Source organism: Trichoderma virens (assembly GCF_000170995.1).
Source record: "Trichoderma virens Gv29-8 chromosome Unknown TRIVIscaffold_65, whole genome shotgun sequence".
NCBI lineage: Eukaryota > Fungi > Ascomycota > Sordariomycetes > Hypocreales > Hypocreaceae > Trichoderma > Trichoderma virens.
In genome coordinates this window covers 33,324-58,772 of record NW_014013684.1, presented here as the reverse complement: position 1 = coordinate 58,772, position 25,449 = coordinate 33,324, and the positions used below count along the sequence as shown (strand labels likewise).

Here is a 25,449-nt window from a genome sequence, read left to right as displayed (position 1 = left end):
TCTGGGGTAAAAGTTTACCTAAATACCCACCAGGTTAGGCGAAGTGTGGTCTTCCACCTCGGATACCTGTGAATGCCAACTTTTATCTGCGTCACAAGGCCATGTTTATGCAACATTGGAGATGAATAGTAGCATTTTGACAAGGTTAAATAGGCTGTTTTGATTGCAATCCGCAAAATAGTAAGGAATATTAGTAAATGATATGCAGCTAATCCGTGAGTATAGGAGAAGGTTCTTCCTTGTTGAGTTGCCATGCCGCCCCAGAATGTCGAAGAAGAATTCGTTTATTGACAGTAAAACGAGTATAAATAGGCGAGCTTTTCGCCATACAGCTTTGAATATGATTACTACAACATCGCCGTTCTGTTACGTTGGCTGTTGAAGCCTCCTGTCGAAACACTTGTCAAAGCACTTACAAGTGTACATTTACTATCTCCCCTTCCTTCTACTTAAAACAACTGAACAGCCATGCTCCCACCCATCCGCACGGCTCTTGGCCTTGTTGCCACAGGTTCTCTAGCCACTGGGGGGCCGTGTGATATCTATTCCTCAGGGGGCACGCCTTGTGTTGCCGCTCACAGCACCACTCGTGCCCTATACAGCGCTTATACTGGCCCGTTGTACCAAGTGCAGCGAGGCTCTGATGGTGCCACAACCACCATCTCGCCACTTTCTAGTGGCGTTGCCAATGCTGCCGCTCAAGACTCTTTCTGTGCTGGCACAACCTGCCTCATCACAATTATTTACGACCAGTCGGGGCGTGGTAATCACCTTACCCAGGCTCCCCCCGGTGGTTTTAATGGTCCAGAGTCCAATGGCTACGATAACCTTGCAAGCGCAATTGGAGCGCCAGTGACGCTGAACGGTCAGAAAGCATATGGAGTCTTCATATCCCCTGGCACTGGCTATCGCAACAATGCCGCCAGCGGCACAGCTCGAGGTGACGCGGCAGAGGGTATGTACGCGGTTCTCGACGGTACCCATTACAACGGTGCATGCTGCTTTGACTACGGCAATGCCGAGACAAGTAGTCGCGATACGGGTAATGGCCACATGGAGGCCATCTATTTTGGTGACAGCACCGTCTGGGGCACTGGCTCAGGCAGCGGTCCTTGGGTGATGGCCGATCTTGAGAACGGCTTATTCTCTGGCTCTAGCGCTGGCAACAACGCGGGAGATCCATCAATCTCTTACCGGTTCGTCACTGCAGCCGTCAAGGGACAGCCAAACCAATGGGCAATCCGCGGTGCCAACGCTGCGTCTGGCTCACTGTCAACCTTTTACAGCGGCGCGCGCCCAACAGTGTCTGGCTACAACCCGATGAGCAAGGAAGGAGCAATCATTCTCGGCATTGGCGGCGATAATAGCAATGGTGCTCAAGGTACTTTCTATGAGGGAGTCATGACCTCTGGCTATCCGTCTGATGCAACTGAGAACTCGGTGCAAGCAAATATTGTAGCCGCCAAATATGCAGTCACATCGCTGACCAGTGGTCCAGCGCTCACTGTCGGTTCTTCAATCTCGCTACGAGCAACCACAGCCTGCTGCACTACACGATATATTGCACACACTGGTTCTACAGTCAACACACAGGTCGTTTCATCATCCAGCGCTGCTGCCCTTAAACAATCAGCCAGCTGGACGGTTCGAACTGGCTTGGGCAACAGTGGCTGCTTCTCGTTTGAGTCTAAGGACACCCCGGGCAGCTACATTCGGCATAATAACTTCGCGCTCTTGCTCAACGCTAATGACGGCAGTAAGCAGTTCGCCGAAGATGCTACGTTTTGCCCACAGGCCGGCCTTAACGGCCAGGGCAGCTCACTTCGAGCTTGGGGCTACCCAACCCGTTATTTTCGCCACTACAACAACATTCTTTACATTGGGAGCAATGGCGGTGTTCACACATTTGATGCTACCACGTCGTTCAACGATGACGTGAGCTTTGTAATTAGCGCCAGTTTTGCTTAAGTCAGAAAGTGTATACAAGAGGCTGCTTGAATGTAACCTGTCTTGGATCTTTGCTTTCTCTTGCAAGTAACGTCGTGGATCTTCCGTCATTAAATTGATCATATTACCTATATCCAATCAAAATCAAGACAGATGTATATACCAAGAGTATATGAAGCCGCTATAAGTTGTAATTATATTGGTAGGAAGCTCCCAATTAACCCAATTGCAAATCGTGCGTAGAGGTCTTTCTGATGTACATCATGATCGCGACGAACATTCTCGTCTTAATTGCCGTGGTATTTATCGCTAGTCAGTGTTTCCTGCTCTGAGCCACCGAAATTTGTAAGCTGTTTCTGACCATTCAATAGATCTTCCGCGTTCCAATCATAGCGGTCTACTTGCGTTTTTCTACCGTTAGTACCGTTCCCAAATGCTAGCCCTAAATTACACCTAACAAGCCTCAGTCATCTACATGAACACGGTTCCTTTGACTTGGGTATGAGCATGGTTTCGTCAAATATTGCAGGATTTACCAAAAGTCTACCGCAAGTGTAAGCAGATCTCAACTGCCAGTGACTGGACCTCGTTTTGATTATATTTACAGGTTCCGATGTTTCTTGGCTACTTCCTCTGTCAGTTCACTGGACCCCAACTGTTCATCGAGAAAAAGTCTCCGAAGGTCCAGACAGCTTTTAGGGGCTTCTATTCCTCCATATCTGCCATAATTTTCTTGGAGATTGTACTAGTGTAAGTTTAGCATGCTTAGATCGTGTCGTCTAGCTATCAATCATTTTCAACCAGCATTCATATCAAGTATCAGGACCATCGGCGGGATTGCCTTCAAGCAGATACCCGCAGCACAAACATACCGAGAATAATTCGGACCAGACTGATCGGCAGCAGCCCTTATTTAGGTATATTTGGTGAGCTTGCGTATTCATAGGAGGAGGGGATTCTTCAGGTAGCAGACGTGCGGATTAAACACAGAAGTCTTGTCTATCTATTCGAATCGTCCTTTATTTCGGTTTAGTAAACGAGAAATTCAGCTGGCAAATAAGAAATTCGAGCTCAAAATTGCAAAGATAATTGCGTATTCTTTTTTTTCCCTTTGAAGCTTTAATTCATTTTCATAATCTTTTTCTTTTATCAATTTCCGTCTATTTGTTTACTCATTTATCTATAAACTTTAGCTAACTTTTGCAGTTTATTTACATTTAGGTAAATATTTGAAATATTAACTAACTAATACCCTAATTCCCCACAGTGCAACTTGACACGGGCTTTGCTTAGTTATATCATTAAGAAACCTCTAATACAGACCTTCGAGGCATAAGTTCTATCAAATACCTATTATACGAAGTACAGCTGTATAGATATAAGCTTGGCGTTGTTCCAACAAAGTTACTGAGCTGCGAAATCATATGTCACGTGATACCGCCACCAACGACTATCTCAAGACTAGATCTAATATTGGAAGCTTGTTATTATTAGCAGCTCATTAGCATTTGTCGTCTTCATCTCATCCCTCGTCTACAACGCGACTCACCATGCGTCCATGCAAAACGTGTACAAGAAGAAAGCCCCATTGTGATACGCTGAATCCCCGTTGCCCATCGTGCCGTCACCCGCATGCCAAATGCGTCTACAACTCGTCATCCCATGCTGTATTTGTGTTCAGGGATAAGACGGAGGATATCACAGCCCGCTCAAGACTTCGCAAAAAAAGACCAACACTATTACAAATACAACTACACCCCGGCAGACAAGTCCTCCACCATTGAGCCAATGGAATGAAACACACTTGCAGAGAGAGGAGCCGGAACTTCTGGAACTGCCATCCCTCCCAGTCCTCGACACAATGATAATACCTTGGATCGACGGGATATTTGACTCAAATCTGGACCAGCAGTAGGATTTAAGTACGGACACGGCGATGTTATGAAACGATTCTGCCAACTCTATCGTCGCTAATGAATTCCCCGACGAAACCCGTGGCCTGTATACCAGTCAAGTTTTTGCTGAGTTGAACACACGTAGCTCAGACTATCAAATCCCAAGTTCAGATCACTCTCAACGATTTCCGATCACGTTTTGGCACAGCACTATACTCAGAGCCTGACATCAAAATACAGCTTAAAGGAGCAGGGCTAGAACAACCACACCTATTTATTAAAACCCTCCTATTTGCACCGTAACAGTAGGAATATATTACGGTGCAAATAGGAAGACTCTTCTTTAATCGCTTAAACTCGTGGCATTCGTTTGTAGTATCGTCCCTAAACCCTTGGACAGCTGCCCACCTCTTCCGCAATGGGACATTGGGATCTGAAGCCAGCGCGATGGATCATTACGGCAAAAGCCTCGCGGGTATCAGAGAACAACTCGGAATTCATCCCTTGGCAGAGAACGCAACCGAAATTGCCGGTCAGACCTGCCTACAACTTCTGGCCCGAGAGGATGACCTGGATGCTGTTGCTGTGACTCTGCATTTTCTGGCTTGGACTGACCTCCTCCTTTCAAGGCAGACCTCTTTGAGACGGATGCTCAGCCTAGAAACCACTTTTACTGGATCTCCGTGGTCATGATCAGTCACATACGGTCTACGTCAGAATGGCTATATGGTTCTGCTTTCTCGACGCACACGCTGCGCTATTTCTTCAAGGTAACGATCTTATTGTTCAGTCTATGGGGGGCGATTCGGGCTTGATGAGGCTGTGGAAACGTCGTATGATATTCTGCAGCATGAATACAGTCTACTGTACCCTAAGGAAGAACGGCGGCGGGACGAGGCTCATAAGCCCCTGTACGTCGCAACATGTCGCTAAGTAGATCTTCTGGGGAACCTCTTTCGGAACGGCGGCGACACAACAGACGAGTGCCACGTCACGGCGTCCTCGTGTGATATTCAGCGAGTAAGTCGAACCCATGATAATAATCGGAGGGACGACATTAAGAGATTGGCTTCTATCAGAATATCGAAAGCATCAGTGGCGCAAAAGCTACTAAGAACAATGTGTTTTCCACCTACCTCACAAGAAGTGCCCTTTATCATGCTGTAGAAATATGTGCATCGAGGGTTTACCAGCCCAAAGAATCAATATACACAAAGAGCACCCATACAGAAAAGATCATAACCATTACCAGCCACTTCTACCGGAGGCTGAAGAAGCCAAAAACGGAAGCGCCCCCGACTAAAACATGGCCGGTGCCTCTAATCATGGGCGCAATTGAGACAAAGGACTTGGTCTACAGAGACTGGGCGCTGCAAAAGATGAAGAACTACTACTGTGCGGGGAAGCATTTTGTAACTGCGTGCGCATTTGTCGAAAAGGTGCATGCCACTGAGGAGGCGGCGGGATGTTGTAGTAATCTTCATTAAATCGCTAAGGATATGGGCGATAATTTTGTATGTTACCTACATGGATGTATATAAGAGACCAACTTCCTTTAGCTATAGGTACCTAAGGGCGCCAGTCCTGTAGCCCTGAATGCCATAAAGTAATGCGAATTCCCCCACTCATAGGAACCTTGATAAACTTGCCGGTAGTGGGAGGGTGGGAGAACCTTGATGGATAGAGGGTGCATGACCATAATATAATACCTAGACGTTAGCTGGACAAGGCGAAGCGTGACAATGCAGGGAAAAAGTGACACCCGCTTTAATATTCCCCGAAAGAGCAGGCCCTTGTCAATACGCTTCGTTCCTAGACACCAGCGTTGACTATCGCCCCTGAAAATAGCAATCGAGCAAAGCTGAAGTACTCGTTTGTATTGCTCAGATTTTGGCTTCCATTTTCCACGGAGACGCGCCTGACGGCCAATATTGACCTCGAACTCAAGAGAATCAAGGATGGAATCTTCCCAGCCAAGAAGAAGCATGGGCACCGTAACAAAGGACACCTTGGCGGAGATCAATGCCAAACACTTCGAGTAGGCCCTTTTCTATCCTGCATCCAGTAGCTGTCATTTCGCCAAGCGCTTCTGATTGAAATCATTAAAAGCTGACCTTTCGCGTCACCTCTCTGTAGCAAAGTTAGCCCCGGCGATTGGCAGCAATGGGTCCGCGACCTCCATGAACAAGTCGTCGAATTTCTCAAATCGCCCGAATTTCCATCTTGGCTTGGGCTACCAAGCCAAAGTGCATGCCGGATGCTTGACTATGCCTGTGGAGATGGCATCATCTCTAAGGGGCTCAAGCAGTATTTCTCCTCGATTGTCGGTGTCGACGTCTCTGGTAGCATGCTGGATAAGTACCGGAAGACGGCCGCTGATCTGAGCTGCAGCACTGACGAGATGGTCGGTGTCCGCGGTGATCTGCTGTCCGATAACGTACAGCCGACGGACCCGCCGCTGCCTGAGGAAGTTTTGCGCAACTTTGACCTCGTCGTTATCAGCATGGCTCTGCACCATTTTGAAGATCCCGAGCGTGCCCTGCAGCGGCTTGCAACGCGTCTGAAGGTGGGCGGTGTGTTTATGGTTGTAGACTGGACCCCTCTTGATCTCAGCACACCAGCACAGCGCCAGTATGAGGAGGAACTGAGGGAGAGTGGCGAGAGCTTGGAGTCAGTAATGGAAAGAGTAAAGGGCCATAGTGCGCGTCACACGGTGAGCAGACCTGACGGCTTCACGGAAGCGGATATGGAGGGCCTGTTTAAGCAGGCTGGATGCGGAGAGGTCAGATGGAAGCTGGCAGAGCAGTTGAGCCCCGTTCCTGTTGCTGGTGCTAAAGGCCAGTTGTTCTGGGCTCGAGCACAGAAGTTAGCGTGAGGGAATACGAGTAGGGCATATTTTATTCCCAGGCCTGCTCTAAATATTGTATTCCGTAGTGCCGGTGTATTTTATTCCAAGAGCAATTGCGGATTTTCTTATATCTGATATTTATAAGTTCCCACGAGAATCCATTTATTGGCGATCTAAAAAGCTGCTATTCTCGTTATATCTTAGCAGATTATCTATGATCTTTATCTATGACTGAGGAGAGTTCTGTTGCCAACCCTCTTCACATCTAGTCCCTGTCACTTAAGTCGTTTATGCTTCTCATGGAAGCGATAGTCTTAAGTTATCATTTAGTAGCACATGGTCCAGACGTGGCATTACGCCCTCTAATTTATCGTAGCAGGTTTGATCAGGAGCTTGTCCAGCAGGATCTACTCCAAAATAAGATTAAACCTTGATCTTCTGCGCGATAACATAGCCTTGACCATTGAGTCTGAAAACTCGGATGAGAAACAACCCAGCCCTGACCATTTCTCGTAACATAAAAGGTTGTTCCTATCGTCAAGGGCTGCCGGCTAATTGAACCATTAGCAGTAGTCAACCTATTAACATCATGGTCTCTACCACTGCCGACATCTCGCCGTTCGACCCGACCAGTGTCGCCCTGACGACGGTCGATCCTCGCGACGTGATATGCTTTTTTAGCGACGGTGGTAACAACTATGACCGGAGGCTCGGCGCGCGCATCTCGGCCATCTTTGTCATTCTCGTCACCTCTACATTGGCAACATTGTTCCGGTGCTGGCTACGCGCACTCATCGCATCCTTATACCGCTCTGTGTCCATTTATTCGCACGTTGCTTTGGCGCCGGCGTCATTGTGGCAACCGCATATGTCCATTTGCTCGATCGGGCATACGATGAGATTGGCCTGGAATCGTGCATTGGCATGACGGGAGGATGGGCCGAGTATACCTGGCCACCGTCGGTTGCTATGGTCCGGCCATAGTCGTTTTCCTGGTCGACTTCCTGGCCGATCGATATGTCGAGTCTCGCCGCAGTGAGCTGTTACATGGCGCTACGGCCCGCCATGCATCTGTAGAGGAAGCTGTGACCATGGCTGGTAATAACAAAGATTCTAGTAGTGGAAAGCAGATTTATGACTACTCGTTAGAGTCAAAGTCTGACTTTGAAAAGTTGAATACACCTTCCGAGAACAAATTGCGGCATTCCTGGTCTTGGTATTCAGTATCATCTTCCACTCTGTCATTATCGGTCTTAACTTTGGTGTTGTTGGCGCAGAGTTTTAAACTCTATGTCCGCTGATTGTCTTCCATCCGGCCATTGAGGGACTTGGTAATAGTGGCATCATTATCCGCCATTCTATTCCCCAAACGCCTCAGTTGGTTGCTCTGGACACTCTGTCTCATGTATGGGCTCATAACTTCTATCTCAATATCATCGGCCTGGGCTTATCGACGTCGTATGACAGCGGGTCTTTCACCGCCAACGTGGTCTCCGGCGTTCTCGATGCCATTTCAGCAGGAATGATCATTTACACCAGATTTGTTGAACTGCTCGCACGCGACTTTCTCATTAAGCCGAACCGCACCAGGGACTACATGCGCATACCTTTCATGCTCGACAGTCTCTTCTTGTTGTAGCCATCAGGGCACTGTTAGGAACGTGGGCATATGGGGTAGCTGACACTGCATCCTACTGTTCTTGATTCTGGGTGGATTGCTTAGGCATTTATTGTGCCAGAATTCACCTCCGATTTGGCAATCGCCAAGGCCTCCACAAATATTGTTTTCTTATAAGCTGGTCTTGGGATTTGGGAATAGTATCTTTATACAATTGATTTTTTCTGTTAAAGTCGGCTTGATTTCCGATCTATTGAACTTGTGAAGCTAGTCCTATCCCATCAAGTTAAACAAGAGATGTGTGATGGTCTGACTGAGACACTGGCACCAACTAGTTCCAAGGGATATTTGTTCCGTGCCAGCATAGGTTTCAAGACTCTTTTGATCAGAACGTTACGGTTAAGGTTACAGGTCAGATCATTACATCTAAGGCTCTAAAGGATAGAGCTTACTTTAATATGCACCAAGAAATATCCTCAGTGACTATCATCTATCACCTTACATCCCAGGTTCTCACTAGCGGTCAGACCAAGGTTGCTCTGTGCATATATTTCCCTTACGGCTTATACAGCCATAAGAAAGCTAAGTCGTGATACGTCAGGCACTTTCTCGGAAAACTGCTTTAGTTCCAGCCTAAAGTTCTCAGCCTGTGTAGCCAAATAACTTCTATCCGCTTTATCGTATCCAATCTGATCAACCCTGTCTTGGAAATGCTCTACAGTCCTCTTGAGATCTAACCAGTGAGTTCGGAGAAGCAGCCGCGTCACCATGATACCCAATTCTCTTGAGCCAGTGAACTTTCCTAGGCGTACCTGTGCTGAAATCAGGCCAAGCTCTTGATCTATCAGAGAAAGTCGTGTCCACGTCAGTAAACGAGATAAAACCATAGTGGCCATGAGGAGTCCTTGCGTGTCCCTCATGCAGTTATGACACTTGAAGAGCGTTTTAATGTAAGGTATTGTGGTCTGTGACTGAACCAATAATGAGTCAATTGCCCGCGCTTGTTCTGTGGCTATTGATAAGGCTTGCAGTTCGCAAAGACGGCTGCTTAACATAGCAAAGCAAGTGCAGGGAGATGAGGGGTGCGTGTGGGGTGGGGATGGTCCGGCATATGGCGACAGTATGGAAGCATGGTTGCTACATTGCCGATCGATCTGGCCAGATGGCGTCGACTTCGATGAGTACGGGGAAAGTTGTGAGAATGATGGGTCAATCGCGCCAGATATTTGCGAAAAAGTGGTATTACGCCAGAAGCTCGAGTCGTCTTCATACCCGATGGGTATTTTATTCGTAGTCCTGCTGCTGTCTGGATCTTGGTCTTGGGGATGGTTAGCTGTGGCTTCGATAGCATATATTCTACCAGAGGCTCCAAAGATCCCCGCGGAACATGGGCGAGCACGAACCAGTTGAGTGTGAGGTTGTTTGGGTAGATTCCTGACCGTGGTCAGTGTTGATCCTTTGGTACTAGTTATGTTGCAATAGTAGTAATTTACTAACCATTTCGATACTGCTGGCCGCTACCATCGAATGCCAATTTTCCATCCCATCGAGATCATCTCCCTCATATACAAGATTATCAGAATGACCGAGGGCAAGTGGCTTAGAACTTATTGTATCCTGGATCTCATGACTGTTTTGAGGCAATAGGACAACATCGGCAGTTGTGCTTTCACCACTGACAGGTGATAACAATAGATTGTTCGCTGCATATGGTATTGTAGCTAGGGTCTCGGAACGCGGAGCTGTGGCTTCTGATGGTGGCGCTCTTTGGTTGTTTCCTGCAGGCTTCGCCATTTGCTGCATCCGCTCTATTGTCTTTTTGTTCAGGCTACCTTTCGGTTTCCCAATTTTTGCCTTGAAGCTGTAGTGGCATCGTAGATTCCTGTGTGAAGGCCAATTAGCTCCCACCTCCTCCTGTTTCTTAGTACAGGGTCTGCTTCATTGTGCTGATGGTATTCCTCACTCTCTTGCGCAGCGAGCACATGGTGTGCCTCCCGTGCACCGGATCTTTGCAGCGTGGCAGCCATCGCAGGCACTCCGAAGTTTGGGTTGCTTGTCGCTTTCTAAAAATTTTGGGGTTACTGCTTGGTCTCGAGACATGACAACAGCGGCTTTCAGCCAATGGTTAACCTCCTGGTTGATAACTAAAGAGTTGAGCACTATGGCGTAATCCTGGGATCGGCCACTATAATTAATATGCGAACGCTTGGGTAGTCCAGTCACGTTTTGTCATCCGAGGGTGTACTCCGAGGAGTACCTAGGCAGGGGATAGAGGTACTATCAAGGTTGGAACGTACATGAATAGCCGCACCATCAAGGTTGGAAAGTGAGAAAAATACTGCCGGATAATATTGAGGAGCATACGCGATTGACATCCTGCCCCTAGTAGAAGCCTGCTTATATGCAACAGTAGGTAGTGCCAAGAGCCAATCAAATGTCAATGTCTTCTGCATCTCAATCATTAATCAACATTTCGTGACATCCTCGAGACCACATAGTCGCAGCGATTGGAAATGAGAGGCTGTAAAACCAATGTCCTGTGGGGACTTGAGTGAATTAGTGTGGCTGATTTGAGTCTTGGGCCTTGCTCTCTTTGGTTAGGGATATGGGTTACGATCAGGTACCAGACTACATGTAATCAGTGAGATTTGGTTATACCAACAGACTAATTCGGCTTGTATACAGAGTACACGTACAATTGTGGGCCTAGGCCGATTGGTCAGAGTGTTTCTTATTTATCAATCTACTCGAAATGACGGATTACTTCGCGCCATCCAACTTTACACGAATCTCGCCAAGGGTGCATTTGAATTTATTGCCTCTTTCCAATTTCAGCATCCAGACCTACCAAGATGTCCAACAACATTCATTGGTACTTTGCTTATGGCTCCAATATGTTGGAGGATGTTTTTGTAAAGCGACGGAAGATTCAGCCCCAAAAGTATGAAGTTGCAGCCATCAACACGCATACTCTATGCTTCAATGTCATGGGTGTGCCCTATACCGACCCAGCTATGGGAGGGATCCGTTTGAAGGGGGAACAGGAAACGCCAGTATACGGTGTCGCATATCAACTGACTTCAGAGGATATGCAACGTGTGATTCTGACTGAAGGGTATATGTTCTCCGGGCAATAACATGGGGGCGATGCAGAGTAGCACAGTTATCTCATTGACAATATTCAGGGGAGGTATTGCATATACTACAGCAACACTTACGGCCACTGTACAGCGAGACGGCTCCTCGATATCAGTCACGACACTAGTGGCCAGGCATCAAGTCGACCGGAGCTGGGAAAGACTACCTTCTCAACGATACATGGTGCGTGCGTCAAGATTATGCCTGGCTTGATAATACGCCATAATCGAGCTACAGGAGCTGACAATTCAAAGGGCTTGTTGATCCGCGGTGCCCATGAAAAGGCTCTCCCTGCAGAGTACCAAGAAAAGCTGGTCTCCCAACCGACCTTTGAACCGACATCTTCCCTTCGATTCTGGATTGGTAAGAGGATTTTTGATAGTATATGGCAAAGAGTGGCACGTTGGATTGAAGTGTGGGTTCACAAGTTAAAAGGTGATGATGGTGAGGTTCCTCGTTGGTTTCTAACGACATTTGATTGTCTTTTGTGGACAATGTGGTTTCATCACGACTATCTACATAGTGTCCTGTGGGGTAGAGGCGACGGAATGTGTAAGTAAGAAGTACAGAAAAGAAAAACTTCTTAATTCATCTGCTTGGTTAATTCTGTCCGTGGTAAATCATGCTCCGCTTCGGGATACTGTTGTCTGACTGTGTCCCTGAACTTATCATTCCATAGCTGCTTAATATCCTCACCCATGACTGGTAGCTTGTCTCGGAAAGAGTCAGATACGTTTTCAACTTGCTCTAGCACCCGGATAATATTCAGCCCAAGGATTTTTTGCACATTTATCCGATTAATCCCTCGCTCAAGTAATCTGGAGACCAGCGCCGGATATTGAGTGACATCATCGATGCCCTTGACAGCGCTGAACATGCCATCAAAATCAGATCCTAGGCCAATGTGGTCATATCCAATTAACTCAGCAACGTGCATGATGTGATCAACTATGTGATCAAGTGTCGCTCTTACCCCATCCACAGTCGTTAGAGAAGGTATGAAAGAGATCATAATCACTCCATTATTTTGCTGGAGCTTCTCTAGGATTGAGTCGGGAACATTTCGAGCGTGTGGAACTGTAGATGCTCTGGGTTTCTCCGGTCAGCACAGAGCTGTTACATATCAAATACCAAGCGATAGCCAGACGAACGTTGATGAGTGAGAGAAGATAACCGGAGCCGCTGACTGGTCAAGGGTCTGCCGCATTACGGCCTCGCTAGTGTGAGAGAGATCGATGATCCTTTTGGTTCGAAAGTTAAGAGGCCATCCTGAAGTTACAATATATAAATGGGTGGTCTTACATTCCTATCCTGTTCATTTCCCGAACCATGTTTCTCCCATAGACAGACAGTCCATCATGTGCTGGAATCGTGGCAGTCTGGCTGGTTAGTCGAAAACTGCATCCATAATAATATGCTTGATAAATCTGATTACTTACTGCGCTATCGGCATAGAGATTGTTCTTGTTGTGTGCCAGTGTCACATACCGAACACCCAGCTTATGGTAGAGCCGTAAAATACTTGGACTATTACCAATCTGGTGCAAACCTTCGACCCCAATAAGGCTAGCAAACCTGCCTTCGCGATGCAAGGCTATAATATCGGATGCTCTTCTGACCAGTCCCATGTGCTTCTTGTACAGTCGTACCAGCCGATGAACGAGATCTATTTGTTGCATTGTGTCTCGGATTATCTCGAAATGCGCTGCATTATCGTTGAAGTCATCTGACTCTGGACTGAGAGTTTCCGTCATGCATCAGCGGTTCATACGAAACTCATATTATAGAATCGGATTATAGACTCTTTGAGAACCCACCAGTCGACGTATACGCTCCAAAAGGCCCCCCCAGACTTTCCTTGAAGTAGTCGATTCATATCTACATGGCCTACAAGGTTCTTATCCAGATCAAAGCGCTCGTCTAGCCGATTGTCGTAAAATCCACGAATGAGATGAGGCCAATCATTATGCCCATCTACACCACACCAGGGTCAGCCTATTTCAATCACTCAAATCAATGCCACAGCGACGGCTTACCAATCAGTGGGACTGACCCCAGTACCTCCAACGCCTCATCCATCCGAGACGCCGTTGACTCAGAAATAGGCATGGTGGTAGCAGGGTGTGGCATGTCATTGGTTATTGTGAGACTGCTATAACCCTTTTGGTTGGTTATCTGGGTATTGCGGTCCTTGAACTGCTAAATCTGGGATATCTCCCCACACAAACTGAGGCTGAAAGTACCATAGATATACTTAAATTGGACACTTGGTATAGCCGGACATAAAAGACGCGGAATCAAAGTGGACCGGGCCGAACCACGAATTGCTGCATGGCTGAATGTTAAGGAGAAGCAACATAGTCCCCGAAAAGGCTCCGGGAACCTGCCGAGTCTACTATCTGTCAGGGTGCTCGTGATGGCTGGTACAAAAGACGATGCGTCATTGATTTCAACTACTACATGTAATCGAAGACGATGTTCTTTCCCGAAAACATTTGCCCCTCCGCGCCAGTGCTAAGGAACGTTTTGACGCCGAAGGCAGACTATCTCCAATGCCCTCTCTTCAGCCATCGCGCATCCCTCCCTATCACCTTGGGAGACGGGTCAATGAGAAAACCGATCGGAACCTGATTCTTCTCACCACAACCCTAGTGAATTTCTTAGATCTATTCCAGCTCTCCGCAGTTCTGTTTGGGCTGCCAGACATTCAACAAGCCCTTGACTTCACTTCTGAAAATGTCAATTGGGTACTAGTTGTGTACAGTATCACGTTTGCGGCCTTGCTCTTGATTGGGGGTCAAGTAGGTCAATGGCTGGGGCTAGAAAAGACCTTTATCGCAGGTACAGCAGTTCTCACTATATCAAATATCATCAACGCCGCTGCGAAGAACAAAGCCACCCTGCTCGCTGGTCGTGCCATTTCAGGTATTGGGGCAGGTTTAACCGCAAGTAGTCATATTTGAAAGAGTTACTAGTTTGTCCGCACTAACTTTCCCAACTCAGGCTCCAAACGGGCTTGCCATCATCAGCAGGACGTTTCCTGACGGAAAGGCACGCAACACAGCATTGGCCATCTACACGGCTTGTGCGCCTCTGGGTTCCACGATTGGTACCGTCGTTGGTTCTCTCCTCTCTTGTAATTCCCTTTCCCTCTGGTTCGATTTCTGTTAACCTACAAGTACTAACCTATCCACAGCTTCTTCAGTTGGGTGGAGGTCCATCTTTTGGATTTGCATTATTTTGACCGGACTAGCCCTTATTTTAGCCTGTCTATTCCTACCAAAGTTCGACAGAACTAGTGATCTATCCATTGACATCCTCGGCGCTGTTGTATTTACCATTGGAGTTGCGCTGTTGGTATACGGAGTCAATGATGGTTCAAGATCTGGCTGGCGCTCAGCCCCCGTACTCGTCGGCGTAATCCTCGGCGCATGCATTTGCATCTCGTTGGTCTTCATCGAGACCAAAGTAACCAACCCAGCTATCCCTCGCTATGTCTGGAGGTCGGGCCCGTTTGCACTCATGATGTTTGCCATATTTGCCTTCGGTGGCAGCTTCAGTGCCTGGTTCTTTATTGTCACGCAACTGTGTGTGAACCTACTAGGTTACACGCCCGTCCTTACTGCTGTGTATTTCTTGGTAAGCGTCCCATTCTCATCTGCATTCATACCCAAGGGCTATCTGTCATCCAAAACCACCGTCCCAACAAAAGTACCAGCTAACTTTCGTTGTAAAATAGCCAGGCGCTTTCTCTGCGATAGCTAGTGGGGCTCTGTCCGCGCCAATGGTCAGGTTGATCGGGGAAAAGGGGACTCTGGTTCTCGGCCTCGTAATAACGGCCTGCGGCGCTGTATCTTGGGCATTCGCAACGCCTGAACGAGCTGGTGGAACGTACCACGGGGGGGGGTATTGGTATTCAATAGTGTGCGCGATTTTGTTTGTTTGTGGCAGCCCGCTTGCAATGGTGCCGGCTCAGAGCATTTTGCTTCGTCACGTTGAATCTGGTAGTCACGCTGTTGCTGCTGCTTTATTTAACACAGCATACCAGGTGGGCGCCAGCGTGCTCCTAGCAGGGGCCAATGCTTTGATGAATTCGCAAAGAGAATCCATCGGGGACATGGAAGTAGTGGCTATGGAAGGGTATCGCAATGCGTTTTGGCTACTTACTGGCGTTCTTGGAGCGGGATCTGTACTGATTGCAGTGTGTTACTGGCCCAAAGCAACGGATGAGGCTCCGCCCAAGGAAGCAACGGAGCCTAACAGCCACCTAGCAAGTGCTGAAAAGGCATGAGTGCCGGTGAACCTCGAAGATCTATACTGCACTGTCTTGGTGGATTTCTCAAGCTATGACTGACGACCGAGGGAGGGCAGTGTGAGGAGGGAGTATGGATGAAGAGTTGTAATTACTTGTAACCAACTTCATCTCATCGGAAGGAATAATTCTCTGGCTGGGTTTGAATGACATTTTTGACTAACACATATGGTTGAATTACTTTAATAAACTTAAATAGGCACATGGAAGAAAACTTTAAGCCAGTTACTTGAAAGAGCATAGGGGCTAAATTGAGTTAACTGCTACATTGTCACAAAACAAACACCAAGATAGCACAATTTCACATAGATGATTCAATATTAATCACTGTATATACCTTGTAAGTCCTGGTGGAAAATAGAAGTTTCCGGCATGGAGGCAAATGCAGCTTGAAAACTTGAAAGCAAGATAGCCCCAATATTGGTTCATGTATGTGGCCTATCAATCTGTTAAGAATGGCTCATTTGCTGCAAATGGCAGGGTTTTATCGTCAGACACGAGAAATGTTCGAAATACGATAATACAAGATTAGGATCAAAGTCTCAACCAGTGTTCTTCCTTGATAAGGTGACTGAACGTCTCTATATACTGTGGTGTACCACCCACTTTGCTCGCACCTCATTCAGAAAACATATCGCTGTTTTAAGCCCTCTCCAGATTGAATTTCGATTCAATTTCATCAACCAACAGTGGCCTTCTTTGCCCACGCAAGGTGATAATAGTACACGTTACCGACAGTGCGGAGTTCATGCTCTAGCTCACGCCGAAGATCATCAAACTCGCTACTTGTTGGCTGCCCTGGTTTATCTACAAGACATTTTTAGTGAATGTTCAGGTAAGTATAAGGATCATTGAACTCACCACTCAACATCTTCTTCATTCCGTCTAAAAGATGAAGCAGTACGGCCAACGCTCTCTCCCCTTGCTCTTTATCATCGGCTGCGGCTCCTACCTTGATGGTTTGGCGATCCTGTTGGATATCTATTGCACCGGCTCCCTTCAACCACTGCGCTAGAAATGACCCCGGATTTGGCTGATGGCCAATAGCTTTCCATGCGTTGACCATAATATCGCGGAACTTCATGAATGCCACGTGGTCTGGCCCCTCCTGGATTGACAACATGTCCCCCTCGTGAAGCTCAATGAAACCACCCGGCTTTGCGCAAGCAAAAAGGTGTTTCACAGCTTCCTGAGCAGCCTCATCAGAACCCACTGTTAAGACAAAGCGTTGATGGACCACATCAAAACTGTCCTGGTATTCAGCCGGCCAGGGTTCAAAGATCGAATGATGAGAGAGGTGCACGTTGGAGGGTCGTTGGTCTTGGGCCATAAAATGTTGAGGGGCTATATCAGTGCCGAACAAACTTGCCGAAGCTGGTACAGATTGAGCAAGATCAATGAGCCAGGTTCCCTCGCCCGTTGCTGAGTCCAGGACGCGGAGATTGGGTTGTGTCAAATCTACTGGGGAATATAGCAGCTTTCCTTGCATTGCAGTCTTGGCAAGCTCATGCTGGATACGTAAGCGATCGTACTCGCCTTGATGGCGAGGGCCGCGGTATGTATCCTCTATCGTACTTTCAGCCATTTTTTTGCGCATAGATGAGACAACGCCTGAGACCTATGATCAAAGAGGAACAAAGTCCAGGTTCTTGAAGTAATGATGTTCGAAACGGGCATCTGATGTATGTACTATAACCTGGCACTCCCGGGTAATGGTGTGGAGTCTTCGGTCAATATCTACAGGTATACTCGCCGAACCGATCAATACATTTTCCCACCATAGATCATACTAGACCGTCATCATTTGCAAAGAATATCCTGCCGTTTTTGTCTTCATCCTTTTTTCCCTGTAACTCTCTAGACCATCAAAATGGATTCAATGCAGCCGGATCTATCTGTTCGCCCCACGGCTATTCCAGAGGATAAGCTGGTGCTGTATGTTAAGAAAGGTGAAATAAACCACTTAATAAGCGTCCCGATAAACACTAACACTGATACGCACTCCAGCAAGCCCAACATCCACAGCCAATTCGGTTAAACCATTGATGTTGATTGAAGCTCTGGGGATTCCACATGCCATTCATCTTATCGAATCAACCAGCAAAGAAACATGGTTTCATGCTGTCAATCCCTACAAAATGGTCCCTGCCATGGAGGATACGGACATCGACCCGGCCGGTGGCGATGCCCACCGACTGAATATCTTCGACTCTTCTGCTTGCTTGGTCTACCTTGCAGAGAAATACGACACGGAGGGCCTCTATCTAGGCAAAAACTTACACGAAAAAACAGTGATTATGAATTGGTTGATGTCTTACACGGCCGGTCTAGGAGCTACTGGCAAGATATGGCTCCTGATGAAAATGCCTAAAGACGTGGACATCGGCGAGTCCCTTTCGGTTCTTCTCAAATATATCAGGACCGAGTACAACTTCTTGGAGATGCGGTTAAAGGAGCCTGGTCAAATTTTCATGGCCTTACCTGGCAGAGTAACCATTGCCGATTTTGCTATCTTACCACTCGCAAATGAATCAATTGCCAAATCAGCCGACCTGGATTTTAACGAATGGCCGCATCTGAAAGCATGGAGTGAGCGTGTAAGTGCATTACCACCGGTGGCAAGGGCAATATATAGAGTTACACGATTTGGGCTGTCTGATTCAGAGCTTGCGGCTCTCGACAAGATGAATTAAATCGTCATTCCCTTGTCAGATAGTTATTGAGCAAGAATCCAAAGTTAAGTCTTGCTATTTGTGTAGACTTTTTCCTAGGGGTGACGAAACGGTTACTATAAGTTAGAATTCCTAAGGGTTAAACTTCTGATTCTAAGGTGTATGCTCGCGGCAGTCAGGTCGATAGACCTGCAATCTTGTCACTAGCTTGGTAAAGCAGTAGCTGAATTCAGCCTGTCATGTACTTGTAACGAGCTTATACCCACTGGGTCCTGGGCTTGTATAGCTCGTAAGACAAGCGGGCAGAAAGACTAAAAATTTATAATATTCTCACATTTACAGCACACGTATAGCAACAATATATATATAGTTCCTGTAGTTGATCTACCTCCGCAAATCAACTGGAGTGAGAGTGACTCGTAAATCCGAGATGGGAACCCATGTATCCCTGCTGAACTTTTCTTCCGTTCCTTTTCGGATCTCTGTTTCAGGTAATGTCAACTCATAACCTTCCAGCAGCTTGCAGAGGAATTGCTTCATCATAGCCTCGGCGAAATGCTGACCGAGACACTTCCGTGAGCCGAATCCAAAAGTAAATAAATTATAGCGAAGCTTCTTATTCGTTAGCTATGTTATGATGCGTAGGCAGGCTCAAATAGCTTTATCTTTCCTACCTCTGTGGATGATAGATGCTGAAAGCGATACGGGTTGAAATCTCTGCTATTGTCCCCCCAGAACTCGGCGTTATAATTGATTGCTAATGTGTCCACAACAACACCTGTCTGCTCATTCAATTGTCAGAAAGTTTGCTCCTGGGAGAGATTGGGTGGATTTACATTTTTTGGAATCCTATATCCTCCAAGAACTTTGGCCATTGGAGAGGTTTCTGGGATGGTAAAAACTGTTTACTTCTTAGCGATTTCTGGTTTATTATTACGGCGGTTGGAAACGACACTTTACCAGTAAATGGTCGAAGACGTAGAGATTCAAGATAACAAAAATGCAGTAGTGTGTCCTTTCTGCGCAAAAATTCCACCACATCGCCATATTGATCAGTTATTTCCTTCCGAAGCTGTTCTTGTACCGTGGTATTCTGGGCAACGAATATGATCAACCAACCAAGAACGTGGGTTGACACGTCGAGATTCGCAAATAGGATCTCGCTCATGGTTTGTATCAACTAAACGGGGGCCGGCAGATTAGACATCATCCTGCAGAGCCTGGGGAGTCGCAGTGGCAAACCTCTTGTTTAGAAACCTTCCCCTCTTCCAAACTTTCCCAAACATGTACAATTGGAGGCTTTTGGAAGCAGCCCTTCCGTGAATTGTATATCTGTTCGTTGAAAGCAGTCCAATCATAGTTGAATTTCTTCAAAATTTGGTATGTCCCCGGCCTCAAGTATTGACAGACTTTGAATCTATAAACACCGCCAGACAGTACTTTACCCATCAATCCGAGACTCCTTTGGCCTAGAGACCAGAGATTCTCTTTCTCTTGCTTAGTTAGAGGTCCGTAAATGTGCTCCGCTGTAGTCATGAAAGGAAATCGGCTTATGTTGCCTGCATGTATCACATCAATACCGTGGCCACACCCCCCCTTGAGATTCTGCGTGTATTTTGCAGCGCCTTGTTCCATCTGGGGAGAAAACTCTGTAATTGCGCGATTAATGAAATAGCTATTAAATTCAAGGCGTGTTCTCTTCCATCTTTCACCGTTGATGAGGCCCATACAGTCCCCGAGGAGCTGGTGAAACAGCCATCCGCCATTGCTTGATGTGGATTTGAAGTGGACTGCGGAGTCGATATAAAAAGTCTTGACATCCTCTGGTCTTGTGAGAACACTGAAACTCCATAGTTAGCCTATCTGAGCCTGCTCAGAATCACCGGCCTGTGTGGCGTCGTCACCCACATTTCTGGGACAAAGCCGGACCAAATTCGATAAACTGCGCCATGCCGTCGCCAATCTCGGCTGAACTCGTGGCCACGTAAGAATTTATCAATACCCTGCCCATCCATAGACTTCCATCGTGGCCCAGAGATTGGACGTCCTTGGATGTCCCGAATTGGATATACCACGGTAGAGAGCTACGTATAAAATGAGCTACCGAAAAATTGATTAAAGGAAGGCCGATGAGAGGACATACTATAAAATGGATAATTGGCTCTCGTTTTCGATAAATAATCCAGGCTAAAAAAAGACAACACAAGAGTGCCGAATAGCTTATACTGATGTATGCCATTTTGTTGGTTTTTCATGCCAATTTTGCTATGCTCAAAGCAGTAGAACATAATACAATCGTAGAATTAGCGTCTGCATGATTCCGATGGATATTATCTTCTTTCATTTTCTTATTCCGTGTTTCAAGTAAGCGAAATAAATTAAAATAAAACATAAAAATAGAAACAACGGTGGTGGGAATAGATATCGGGGGGTTCAGATGCTAACGGTTAAATACTGGCCGACGATTACTGCCAGGATAACAATACAGATATTCCCCGAAGAGAGGGGCCCTACTGCCCCACGCAATTGGCCTACTAAGTAACGACTACGGAGTAAATTCAAGGTTGTTACCTACAGTGGGAAGCAAAAGTGTTACAGTGGGGGGCAGAAGTGACGACTGGCCTCACAGTGCACCGCTATCTACCTAAAATATTTCCAACTGTCACTCTGTAATATCTCTGCCACTTTTTAATTTAATAGGTTAAAATAATACTTTTGAGTTATTTAAATAGTATAAAATATTTTTTTTTTTTTTTTTAGGTTTGAAGTATGAACTACGATCTATATGAGTGCAAATATTTTCTTAAACTCCGGATATGGTTTGTTCACTGTATTTACGCTGTAAATCCGCTATAATCCTGCCATAAGCACAGTGTATAAATTATAATTATACCGTGCCATTCGTCGTCACTTTTGCCGATCCATTGTAGCACTGCTGCTTTATTTCCCACAAGTGGTTGCTACATTATAACACTCAGTTCACTATAATACAGCGAGTACACTACTAAAATACAGGGAGATGCCCACCATATTATAGTGGCCTTTTTTTTTCTAAAACTGCGTGAGCAATAATTCAAAATTGAGTAAATGAATCCATGTTGTGTTGCCTGCTGAAGTATTTGTAAGCTTGGCCTCCTCACTTCTCTCAGGTAAAGATTTATGGCAATAACTGATTAGTCTGTTAAAATGTTCGGTTGAATAGCGCTGGAATTGTATCGAGTATTTGACTTCGGCCTTTTTGATGACGAAGCTTGCTACTGGACATCTCAGAACTTTAGAATTTCTCGGTCGCCTGTTTTCTAAAATTCTCGTCTATCTTACAAAACAGAACTGGGATTGAATGCACCCTAAACACCTCAGATACTGAACTAGAGTGGTGGCATGTGTGCCTTTGCAGAACATCAACCACAAAGTCCCAGGGACAAGAGTTGGAACAGCATCAACATATCCAACGAAGCGCATGATTGTTGTACCACTACTCAGATCGGTAGCTAGCATAGATCTCCGGGTTAAAGTAGGCTGTCACATTCCATTGGTTATGATCGCTCGCCCATGATATGTAGGTATGAAATCCTAACCCATCAGCAAGATTCCGGTGGTTGCTATTGCTGTATTAGTAAGTGATTCAAATATGCTGGACACAACGCACCATAGCTTTTGGACTGCATGATAGTATGACCCTTCGGATAATTTCTTTCCTCTCTGTTCCAGGTAGTTGGAGAGGCCCTTCGCGATCTGATCATCATTCTGCGCGTAATGGCGTACCGGTAGGTAGACCTTGGATTTGGGAAGGGCTTCATTGGCTTTCAGTTCAAAGTAATAAAGCATACCCCCAGTTCTATGCACCTTGAATAGGAGTGGCTGATACATATCGAAGCTGTCCGGATTCAACCCAAATACGGAGATCCAAAGTTCCCGTAGAGAATCCACTTCTTCATCAGACTTCGGAGCCTTACCCCCAAGAGTCAGCATATTCAGCACGCTATGGAATGTAGTATCAATGGTTCGAATATAAACTTTTAATCGCGATTTGATAGGATCTAGGCAGTCGATAGCCAGTATCTCCACCGTAGGCTGCGACTCTGCAGAAAGAGATTCAATGAAGCTGACGAGCACATCAAATGACGCCAGTAAGGGAACCGCAGGCCCAGATAGTTTTTGAGTAGCATCTTTTATAATATCCCAGTTTGAAGAACCCTCCCGAGTTGCTGTTTGGCCAGGTAGGTAGTACTGTTTGACTACCATTCCCTTCTCGAGTAAGTCAAAGGCAATAAAGCACTGCGACTGTGGGACCCCTGGTTGTAATGTCGCATCAGTCTGTTGGGTTATGTGGCGGGAGGTTAAGAGATTCCGGAAGTGTCTATGTAGATACAAGTCCATATCCGGGGCGATAGACAGGCTTTCTCCAAGTAGTCGGACATTGGCAGTGGCATTCACCAGATCAGCGCCCTGGGCCGCTGATCTGCTGATTGGTTCTACTGAATACCTGACTTTTGGAATGTCCTTTGCTGCAGACCAACACCAACTGAGCTCAACGGGTGTGTGATCATCTGTCATGAAGCTCCTCCATACATGAGGAGCCTCAGTTGCCGAGGGATGAAAGCCCAGGTAAGGTGAGACTGACTTGCGAAAGAATTCAGTGTGAAGTACCATTGAATGTACAGGGTATCCTGCCATAGTCAACATATCAGTCAACATGGAGCCTATATCATCATTCCATATTAGGCTGTTGACGTCTAGTGGTCGCCAGCGGTTGCTTTTTTCTTGTTCACCCTGTTATGTAGGTTAACGACTAATATCTGTCCGTCCCCAGTATTAACCATTACCTGATCTTTGTGATATAAGCTTAGAGTAGCGTTCTTGAAAAGTTGTTTCCTATCAGTGGATGTGAGGCTCTGAGAGGCAAATGTGAAGGGGTATCTTAGGATGTACCATACAGGTATGGTGCCATTATCTCAATGGCACTGGCGTTAAATCTTTCCCACCAAGGTAAATCAGTTAGTTTGACCTTGTTTCCCAGCAGGTGATGCAAGAAAAAATGGATAGGTTCTCAGCATTTCATAAATATTCCAAGGCTGGCGAGTGGTCCTTTGAGGGCTAGGGTCTGAGTGCAAGTACCTTCTCAGCGGCGACTAAGGAGCACAAAACTTCGGCGACTAAAAAGAACCTAATTGTCCATACAAGAACGCATATTTCATTGCTCCGGATATATCCCGTCTCCCCTTTAGAGCGAATACTGCCTCCTGTGATCTCCAATTCGGAAACCAAATTGTTCAGCATGCAATCAACACAGTGTGAACAAAGGAATGAGAGTATCATTCCAAGCCTTCTGAGTCAACATGGTGCGGTGCTGGCTGGTGATGTGGCTACTGTTGACCTTAGTACGGCCGAAAACTGGTTTTTGAAGGCAATGTTGCTGGAAAAACTGCGAATAGCACAGATTGACCTGTCTGAAGAGGTACCATTTGCAAAAGGAGGTATTCTCTCACTCAAGAACCCGTACTAACACTTGGTATTTCCATAGGATTTGGCCTATGCTACCGGGATTGGTGGCTCCAGTCAGGTGCGAAGTTTAATGGCGAAACTGCTCAACTCCCACTTCCGTCCGGCTCAGAGTGTCGATGCCTCCCATATTGTTTTGGCAGCTGGTGGCAGCTTTGCTTTAACGGCTCTTGTTGAACAAATCTGCAACCCTGGAGATGGGATCTTGATTGCCACACCTTACTGGTCTGGTCTAGATATATCAATTTCCATCCATGCTCATGGAAAGATTCTTCCAGTCTATGTCCCACTGGACAAGTTCTTTCTTCCGGAGAGCGTGGAACACTACGAAGAGGCCCTGTGTGCAAGTCCAATACCAGTCAAAGCAATACTATTATGCAACCCGCATAACCCCTTGGGACAGTGTTATCCTCGGGAAACGCTAGATGCCTTGAAAGAATTTTGTCGACGGCAAAATTTGCATTATATTTCAGATGAGGTGTATGCCCTCTCTTCCCACTATTCGAGTCCCAACTCTGCCGTTCCTTTTGTGTCGGCACTTGAGATGGATCAGACAGGAATCAATGATCAAGTGCATATCATATATAGTTTAAGCAAAGATTTTGGATGCAACGGGATCCGTGTGGTGAGTAAAACATGCATGCCCAACTCTAATTCTAACAATTCTGTTCTACCTCCTTACTAACGGCAATTTCACATAGGGTGCACTGATCACTCAATTTAATAAGGCTGTCCGCTTAAGTGCAGCGTTAAGCACGCACAGTCAGGTTTCATCTCTATCAATGGCTTTTACATCTAGAGCAATCCTCAGGTCAAGTTTCGTTGAGGAGATTGCTTATACTAGAAACAGGACCCTAAGCCAGGCATATTCCGTAGTCTCTTCGTTTCTGAACACTAACCAGATGGAATTCATTCCAGCATACTATGGAATGTTTGTCTTTGCGAGACTACGTAATCTTGACACTGACTTTGAGGCGGAGAAGAGGCTTCTTGCGTGTCTCAAGACAAGAGGAGTCTCGCTTTCAACAGGCTCAAGTTACCATTTTAACGAAGCAGGGTGGTTCCGAATCTGCTATGCAGTGCCAATATCTCAATTACATGAAGGTCTGAAAAGGATTGCATTTGGTGTCCGGGATTATCTAGGCGAGATGGAACCAGGCCTCTCAGTATAAGAGGCGGTATGGTGAGACGATGGGTCTTATGCATGAAGAAACCTGCACTTGAGACGCAATAATATATCTGAAATGTTCGCCTATATGCACCGTAGCATTTGTTTAAAGGATAGTGGCCTGTGCAACTAGTAAATATATCTCGTATATAAATACGAAAACGTACAGTTTGTTGTATGCTGCTGGTGAGGCAATTGCGCCCTTCCCTATCGAATAACATCGATTATGTTCTAGAACAATTAGTTGCTTTTGTCTACGATAGAGGGGGCACGGTAACTACAGCTACGGCAAATGTGGCTCTCATATCTCGTCTGAATAATATGGAGTATGTCTATTAAAGAAGATATT

The 25,449-nt window shown here is 46.3% G+C and overlaps 12 protein-coding genes across 12 annotated transcripts; 7 read left to right on the top strand and 5 right to left on the bottom strand.

Annotated features, from left to right (window-relative positions):
- Positions 1-468: 468 nt before the first annotated feature.
- TRIVIDRAFT_53036 (glycoside hydrolase family 54 protein) lies at positions 469-1,968 on the top strand (the record flags this gene model as incomplete). Its single annotated transcript, XM_014100452.1, has 1 exon — positions 469-1,968. The coding sequence occupies one exon, from the start codon at positions 469-471 to the stop codon at positions 1,966-1,968; it is 1,500 nt and encodes a 499-aa protein (XP_013955927.1).
- Positions 1,969-5,976: 4,008 nt separating this feature from the next.
- On the top strand, positions 5,977-6,717 carry TRIVIDRAFT_130141 (uncharacterized protein; the record flags this gene model as incomplete). The annotated part of the gene is made up of 2 exons (XM_014100451.2): positions 5,977-6,512; positions 6,564-6,717. Coding segments are annotated over 2 exons (690 nt in total), but the record flags the coding sequence as incomplete, so codon positions are not given.
- Positions 6,718-7,279: 562 nt separating this feature from the next.
- On the top strand, positions 7,280-8,329 carry TRIVIDRAFT_222788 (uncharacterized protein; the record flags this gene model as incomplete). Its single annotated transcript, XM_014100450.1, has 4 exons — positions 7,280-7,604; positions 7,675-7,788; positions 7,863-7,968; positions 8,029-8,329. The coding sequence occupies 4 exons, from the start codon at positions 7,280-7,282 to the stop codon at positions 8,327-8,329; spliced, it is 846 nt and encodes a 281-aa protein (XP_013955925.1).
- A 542-nt stretch (positions 8,330-8,871) lies between these two features.
- Positions 8,872-10,408, bottom strand: TRIVIDRAFT_191964 (uncharacterized protein; the record flags this gene model as incomplete). Its single annotated transcript, XM_014100449.1, has 4 exons — positions 8,872-9,007; positions 9,047-9,764; positions 9,802-10,190; positions 10,272-10,408. 4 exons carry the CDS (start codon positions 10,406-10,408, stop codon positions 8,872-8,874), a joined length of 1,380 nt encoding a protein of 459 aa, XP_013955924.1.
- A 652-nt stretch (positions 10,409-11,060) lies between these two features.
- TRIVIDRAFT_191963 (uncharacterized protein) lies at positions 11,061-12,006 on the top strand (the record flags this gene model as incomplete). The annotated part of the gene is made up of 3 exons (XM_014100448.1): positions 11,061-11,108; positions 11,161-11,406; positions 11,494-12,006. The coding sequence occupies 3 exons, from the start codon at positions 11,061-11,063 to the stop codon at positions 12,004-12,006; spliced, it is 807 nt and encodes a 268-aa protein (XP_013955923.1).
- TRIVIDRAFT_230798 (uncharacterized protein) lies at positions 11,887-13,555 on the bottom strand (the record flags this gene model as incomplete). Its single annotated transcript, XM_014100447.1, has 6 exons — positions 11,887-12,534; positions 12,598-12,687; positions 12,749-12,825; positions 12,886-13,183; positions 13,264-13,420; positions 13,483-13,555. The coding sequence occupies 6 exons, from the start codon at positions 13,553-13,555 to the stop codon at positions 12,030-12,032; spliced, it is 1,200 nt and encodes a 399-aa protein (XP_013955922.1).
- A 443-nt stretch (positions 13,556-13,998) lies between these two features.
- On the top strand, positions 13,999-16,031 carry TRIVIDRAFT_78670 (uncharacterized protein; the record flags this gene model as incomplete). Its single annotated transcript, XM_014100446.1, is given in 4 exon segments — positions 13,999-14,395; positions 14,415-14,582; positions 14,643-15,085; positions 15,186-16,031. 4 exon segments carry the CDS (start codon positions 13,999-14,001, stop codon positions 15,735-15,737), a joined length of 1,560 nt encoding a protein of 519 aa, XP_013955921.1.
- Positions 16,032-16,437: 406 nt separating this feature from the next.
- TRIVIDRAFT_70746 (uncharacterized protein) lies at positions 16,438-17,343 on the bottom strand (the record flags this gene model as incomplete). The annotated part of the gene is made up of 2 exons (XM_014100445.1): positions 16,438-16,565; positions 16,620-17,343. 2 exons carry the CDS (start codon positions 17,341-17,343, stop codon positions 16,438-16,440), a joined length of 852 nt encoding a protein of 283 aa, XP_013955920.1.
- A 285-nt stretch (positions 17,344-17,628) lies between these two features.
- On the top strand, positions 17,629-18,451 carry TRIVIDRAFT_151896 (uncharacterized protein; the record flags this gene model as incomplete). The annotated part of the gene is made up of 2 exons (XM_014100444.1): positions 17,629-17,707; positions 17,766-18,451. The coding sequence occupies 2 exons, from the start codon at positions 17,629-17,631 to the stop codon at positions 18,449-18,451; spliced, it is 765 nt and encodes a 254-aa protein (XP_013955919.1).
- Positions 18,452-18,814: 363 nt separating this feature from the next.
- Positions 18,815-20,669, bottom strand: TRIVIDRAFT_191958 (uncharacterized protein; the record flags this gene model as incomplete). The annotated part of the gene is made up of 7 exons (XM_014100443.1): positions 18,815-19,057; positions 19,105-19,212; positions 19,267-19,331; positions 19,391-19,610; positions 19,673-20,270; positions 20,339-20,514; positions 20,574-20,669. The coding sequence occupies 7 exons, from the start codon at positions 20,667-20,669 to the stop codon at positions 18,815-18,817; spliced, it is 1,506 nt and encodes a 501-aa protein (XP_013955918.1).
- A 1,236-nt stretch (positions 20,670-21,905) lies between these two features.
- Positions 21,906-23,128, bottom strand: TRIVIDRAFT_201757 (uncharacterized protein; the record flags this gene model as incomplete). The annotated part of the gene is made up of 2 exons (XM_014100442.1): positions 21,906-22,032; positions 22,080-23,128. 2 exons carry the CDS (start codon positions 23,126-23,128, stop codon positions 21,906-21,908), a joined length of 1,176 nt encoding a protein of 391 aa, XP_013955917.1.
- Positions 23,129-23,769: 641 nt separating this feature from the next.
- On the top strand, positions 23,770-25,104 carry TRIVIDRAFT_151885 (uncharacterized protein; the record flags this gene model as incomplete). The annotated part of the gene is made up of 4 exons (XM_014100441.1): positions 23,770-23,811; positions 23,955-24,271; positions 24,521-24,557; positions 24,661-25,104. 4 exons carry the CDS (start codon positions 23,770-23,772, stop codon positions 25,102-25,104), a joined length of 840 nt encoding a protein of 279 aa, XP_013955916.1.
- Between the last annotated feature and the right edge of the window lie 345 nt (positions 25,105-25,449).